We start from the raw sequence: 6,372 nt of genomic DNA on the forward strand, positions 1-6,372 counted from the left end.
GTGGGCTTAGGTGGGCTTTCTAACCTCTAATAATATACTATTTTTTTTTTTTGCAATCATTGGCCAGCTGTTGTTTTTTTTAGCCCCCTGTAAGTTGCTCAAGCAGACGTTAGAGGAGCAGAGTGCAGCAGCAGACAGTGCTGGGATGTCCCCCCTTATTCCTCCCCCCTCCCTATCCCCCAGTGCTAGCTGCCATCCCAACATGTGAATGGATAAAGCCAGTGGCATGGAAGCTTGCAAATGCACGGAACGCACTCCTTCAGAAGACCCCCACCCTACAACCCCCTCCGTTATCCTGCTGGATTCCTCGGCTGTGTCGGCTGAGGCATATTGGGTGATGTCTGTGAAGGAATTGGAGCGTGCGTTCGCCCCCGCAGCCCTGGTTTTCTAGGACAGTGGGATGTAAACTCATAACACGCCCCATGTTTACCAGGCGACGGCCCTTTAAATGAACAGGGTGGTCTGAATCCCACTCGCAGGTCAAACAAGGTATGCGTCAGAAGGGAATATGAGCACGGCCTCGGTGACCTGTCTGCTGCAGGCCGGAGTGATCTCTGTCTGGTCGTGGGGGTATTTATGGAATATGCATCAGAGGGTGGTTGGGTAGGGCCCCTTTGATGTAGAGCCCCCCGAATGCATCCTGGCGACGCTCACGTCTCTGTTTGTGCCAGTGCTGAGGCGGTTATTATGGACGCTGGTGTGGTTTGGGACCAGGCTGCTCCAGCAGGCTGTGGGAGATAGGAGTTCAGGGTCTAAATGCCCTCACAATGTTAACAGAATCCCAAACTGGCTTCTTTTAGCCAGGTCAGATCGGCCATAACATTAAAACCACCGCCAGGTGAAGTGAATGACATTGATGGTGATGTGTTGGACGCAGGATAAATGGGCGAGGGTAAGAATCTGAGACACTTTATCAAGGGCCAGATTGATGTGATGCTCAAGACGACTGGGTTTTAGAACATCTCCAAAACATCAGGCAGGTCCAGTGGGGTTTTTCTGGTATGCAGTGGTCAGTACCTACTAAAAGTGCTCCATGGTAGGACAACCGGTGAACTGGCGATAGGATAGGGTCATCCAGGGGCACCCAGGGCTCCCCAAGATACCTTCAGAGGTCTTCAGAGGTGGAGACCATGCCTCAAAGGTACAGAGCTGAGAACCTGGACACATTAATGTTATGGTTGTGATATTTAAGAACCATGAGATGAGTCCAAACTCCTTGAGCTTGCTGAAGAGCCAGTGATCACTGAAGGCAATGTAGAAAGACCGCTGCAGCCGTCCAAATTTCCAAATGTCCCCCTATCACTACCTGCACTAGCACTAGAGTGAAGGCTAGCACGCGCTTCCTCCAAGACATATATAGTAAAGCCAGCCGTCACTTGTTTTTCTAACTGCCACTAAAGCAACATCATCGGACAGCTGAACATGCTTGGAGGAGAACACTAACTGTCTCACATTGAGTGATGGTGGGAAATGACGGGAATGGGGCCAGCTGTGCTCTCTGGGGCTTCTAGTCAAAGCTGCGGCCTCCAAATGATAGGACCAACGCTTAGACAGTTGCGCCACCCGGGTGCCCCTCACTCATATAGACCTAAATGGTATGAAATTAGTTCACTGAGGTAAGGTGAGGTCTTTAGTGGTCTATAGTGGCTTACAAATTGGTCGGGGCAGTGTGTGATGTCAAATACTGTCAATTATGAGGCCAGTCACTGCCTCTTTGCGAACTGATGAATGCAATCAAATCCTCACAGCCTTGCTGCTTTAAAATCTAGTAGAAGGCCTTTCCTGGACAGTGGAGACAGCTACTCCAACAAATGCAGGATAAACTCTTTTTAACAGCCTTGAAGAAACAAGAAATGAGCCGGTGTCCAAATACTTTTTTTTTTTCATATAGTGTAACTTTGGGGGGAATCTTACCTCCTAAAATGATCATATGGGCTTTATTTTGTGCACACATAACATTTAACCCTTGGTTACTCAATCGCTTACATTTATCACCTTGATTGCTGTTGTTTTTCGCGTGGGAACACTCTGACCCGTGTGCCGTGAATAAACCGACGGTGGCCTCGGAAAGTGGCATTGTGTGTTATTGATCTGGCTTCATCCCGGGCGATTAGAGTTATGGAGTGGCACTCTCGCTGAGAGTGTGTTGGCGGTGGCACAGAGGGAGCATCCTTCTGGAAAGGTGTGAGTGTGTCACAGAAAACCCCTTACGCCTCTCAACCAGTGCCATCTGCTCCCGGAGACCAAAATAAAGCACCACTGACCGTGTGTGTATGAGTCTGTGTGTGTGTGTATGAGTGTGTGTGTGTGTTTGGGCGTGTGTTTCCATATTAAATCCACCTCCAGAGCGGCCTGTTGGTGCACTCAGCCGTATGGAAGCTCCTCGTGTGAATGTGTGTATGTATATATTGGTTTCTCTGTAACTGGGCCTTGCATGTGTTGATCAGTAGTGCGTGGTCGAGTGTGTATCGCTGCCTCACGCTGTGATCCGAGGGGAGAGGACGTCTCATTCAGATTCCGGCTGTTCATTTTGTCTTGTTTCTCGAGACAGACTGTGCTTTCTCAGTTGTTACACTTCTGAAGTACAGTGCTGAAGAGTAGACGTACACCGGGGGCGTGAGAATGCAACAGTGCACCGGCTTCTCATAATAATGAAATATTCAGTATTTCAATAGTTATTCATAAATCTGACACTAAAAATTAATAACAGGTTGCTTTTCTGTTCTGTTCATATAAAATATAGTAAAAGCTGGGCCCGAGTGGTCCAGCGGAATAAGGCGCTGTCTCTATGATCTTAGGATCGCTGGTTCGAATCCTGGTCATGCTGCTCGCCATCGGCAGTCGGGGCCCCGAGAGAGCCGTGCTTAATTGGCCTTGCTCTCTCCAGGGTGGATAGATGGTTGGGATGTTCTCTCCCCACATTGCTTCAGTGTGGTGCCGGCTGTCACTGGCATCTGCTAGCTGATGCATCGGAGCCGGTATACGGCGCTTTCCTCCAGGCGCGTTGGCTGCCCGGTGAGGTTGCATCGCCGGCCGTTCCATAAAGAGGCGTTGGCTGGCTGCACAGGTGTCGGAGGGGGCCTGTGTTGGTCTTGAGTGCATTGCGTGGGATGGGGAGAGAGTATGTACGGTGATTGTGAGAATGCAACAGTGCACCGGCTTCTCATAATAATGAAATATTCAGTATGTCAATAGTTATTCATAAATCTGACACTAAAAATTAATGAAAAATTAATAAAAAAATTAATAGTGATATATATATAAAGGTACAGTGAACGCCAAAAATGGCCTATGCTGAACCTTCGGTCCAAATCCATGTGCCACTTTGCCTAAACCCAGTTTAAACAGATTTTCAGGCTCGTCCCATGAGTGTACATTAACTCAGGACTAGCGTATTAGCTTGTGGCTAGCACATTATTAGCAGACAGTAGATATCTAGCCACTTATTTTTACAGAAAAATGCATAGAAAATGTGTCAGATGATTCATTTTGTGAATCGTTACGCCTCACTCATACACTCCTTATTAGAGGGCTAGCATATTAGCTTGTAGTTAGCACAATATTAGCATAAAGCAGATTTCTAGGCATAAAAAAATTACTCATGAGTGAAAATGAATCATTTTATGAATCGTTACACCTTTAGTTTACGTCCTTTTGGGAAATCAGGGAGGAAAAGCACACAACTCATAAGTGTACATTAACTCAGGGCTAGCTTATTAGCTTGTAGTTATTTGTAGTTAATATTAGCATAAAGCAGATTTCAAGGCACTTATTTTTACTGAAAAATGCGTCAAAATGTCTTAAAAAAAATCTTATTGACTCAAATGATTTATTTTGTGAATTGTTACACCTTACTCATACAATCCTGATTAGAGAGCTAGCATATTTAGCTTGTAGTTAGCACAATATTAGCATAAAGCAGATTTTAAAGCGCTTTATTTTATTGAAATTATTATTATTTTTTTAATGGTTATACCTCACTCATACACTCTTCATTAGAGTGCTAGCATATTAGCTTGTGGCTAGCTCATTATTATCAAAAGGCAGATTCTCTCTTTTTTTTGTGTTGAAAAAAAAATGTATCGACTAAAATGATTCATTTTATGAATCGTTACACCTTTAGTTTTGGGAAATCAGGGAGGAAAAGCACACACCTCATAAGTGTACATTAACTCAGGGCTAGCTTATTAGCTTGTCGTTAGCACAATATTAGCATAAAGCAGATTTCTAGGTCATTATTTTTACTGAAAAATGCATCAAATATTTATTTTGTGAATCATTACACCTCATTCAAACACGCTTCATAAGAGGGCTGGCATATTAGCTTGTGGCTAGCTAATTATTATCAAAAGGCAGATTTTCATTTTTGCTGTGTTGAAACAATGTATCAACTCAGGATTCAAGATTCATTTTGTGAATCGTTGCACCTTTGATTCACGCTCTTGTGGCAGAACAGGGTGGAAAGCACAGTTCTTATAAGTGTACATTAACTCAGGGCTAGCTTATTAGCTTGTAATTAACACATTATTAGGCATATAATATTAGGCAGATTTTCATTTTTGCTGTGTTGAAACAATGTATCGACTCATATCGATTCATTTTGTGAATTGTTACGTTTTGTGGATCCTTGTGGGACTCGACTGTGTTTGTAGTGGAGTCTCAGGGTCCCGTGGCGTGTTGATTACATCTGGTGTCAACCTTAAAGGAGGTGTCACACGCTGAGCTGCTGTCTGTGTTGGGCTGTTATTTTGAGCTGCTGAAGTGTGTAGCCTGTGTGAGTCAGTGTCACTATGATGGAGCGAAAAGAGAGAGAGAGCACGAGAGAGAGAGCGAGAGAGCATGAGAAAGAGAGAGAGAGAGAGAGAGAGAGAGAGAGAGAGAGCGTAAAGGAAATGCAGGTGATGTTGAAGTGCTGCCTACAAAAGCAGCTCTTAACACACTGCGGTAATACAGCCTTTTAATGCTACTAGCATTTCCACTTGATGTGTGTGTGTGTGTGTGTGTGTGTGTGTGTAGGTAAGTGTGTCTTGGGCAGTGTCCTTATGAATCAGGAGCAGGTGTACAAATGGTGGGGTGTCCTGGGGTGTTAGATACAGTAAAATAATGTGTCTAATGAAGATGCTGTTAATCATAATCCAGCACCTAACATGTACATGAAAAGCCCACACTCAGGCATGCACAGTCGGGTCCATAAGTATTTGGACAGTGACACTATTTTCATCATTTTGCCTCTGAACATCACCTTAATGGTTGGAAATGAAGCAATCAAGACATCCAGCTTTAATTCAAGGGATTTACAAGAATTTGCCATCAACCGTTTACAAATCACAGCCATTGTTTACATACTGCATCCATTTTCACAGGTTCACAAGTAATTACCATACCAATTACCATGATTATATATAAATATAGCATCTAAAGTAAAAGTATTGCATTTAAGTATCGAATATACATACATTTAATTAACATTGCATGCAGTTGCAGTGGGTTCTCCATAATATGTGTGTGTGTGTGTGTGTGTGTGTGAATGAACAGTATTGTCACACTCCTGAAAGGGTAATCCCTGGGTGACTACAGTGTGTGTAAGAGGACTGACTGGAAATTTTAATCCAGGCAGAAATGCAGAAATGTAGGCCAGACGTGACTCCTGCACTGTTCCCCCTTTATTTCAGCTCGGTGCCGTTGCTGCATTTGCATCGTCACGCGGAAAACACACCTCGACATGGGTGGCCTGCCAGCACAAGTATGGGGAGTTAATAGTGGAAGAACCTGAAGTGTGTGTTGCTGGCAAGCCGTCTGTTCAGGATATTGTCTGCTTGTGTGTGTGTGTGTGTGTGTGTGTGTGTGTGTGTTGGGTTGGGTTGTGCTCATTACATTTACACACTTCCTTGTTTTCCTCAGGGCTCCATGGAATCCCCCAACCTGGAGTTTGAATATGGAGACACAGACAGCCTGACAGCAGAGCTCTCAGGTGAGACGAACCACACAAGTACACACACACACACACACACACACACACTCACTCACACACACCTGTCCCATATGTTTCATATATGAAGAGTTTTATTCCAAAATGTGAGATTCACCATAAGGACAAAAGTATTGGGACACCTGCTCATTCATTGTGTCTTTGGAAATTTTGAGAAGTTGATCCTGCTTCTGTTGGAGTAAGACTTTGTACTAGATTCTGTAGCATTGCTGTGAGGATTTGATTGCATTCAGTGAGAAGAGCGTCAGTGAGGTCAGAATGTTGGATGATGATCACCACCTCACCTCATCATCCCCAACTTCACAACTCATCCCAAAAGTACTGGATGGAGCACCACCACCCATCATTCCAGAGAACACAGTTCTTCCACTGCTCCACAGCTC

General features: G+C 44.4%; 1 protein-coding gene across 1 annotated transcript in view; it reads left to right on the forward strand.

The window, feature by feature from the left end:
- strip2 (striatin interacting protein 2) overlaps positions 1–6,372 on the forward strand; it is a 45,401-nt gene that overhangs the window by 604 nt on the left and 38,425 nt on the right. Inside the window, exon 2 of the mRNA XM_072673988.1 lies at positions 5,902–5,971. Within this exon, the coding sequence (XP_072530089.1) occupies positions 5,902–5,971 (70 nt within the window). The remainder of the gene's footprint in view (positions 1–5,901; positions 5,972–6,372) is intronic.

This window comes from Salminus brasiliensis, chromosome 2, assembly GCF_030463535.1.
Source record: "Salminus brasiliensis chromosome 2, fSalBra1.hap2, whole genome shotgun sequence".
NCBI lineage: Eukaryota > Metazoa > Chordata > Actinopteri > Characiformes > Bryconidae > Salminus > Salminus brasiliensis.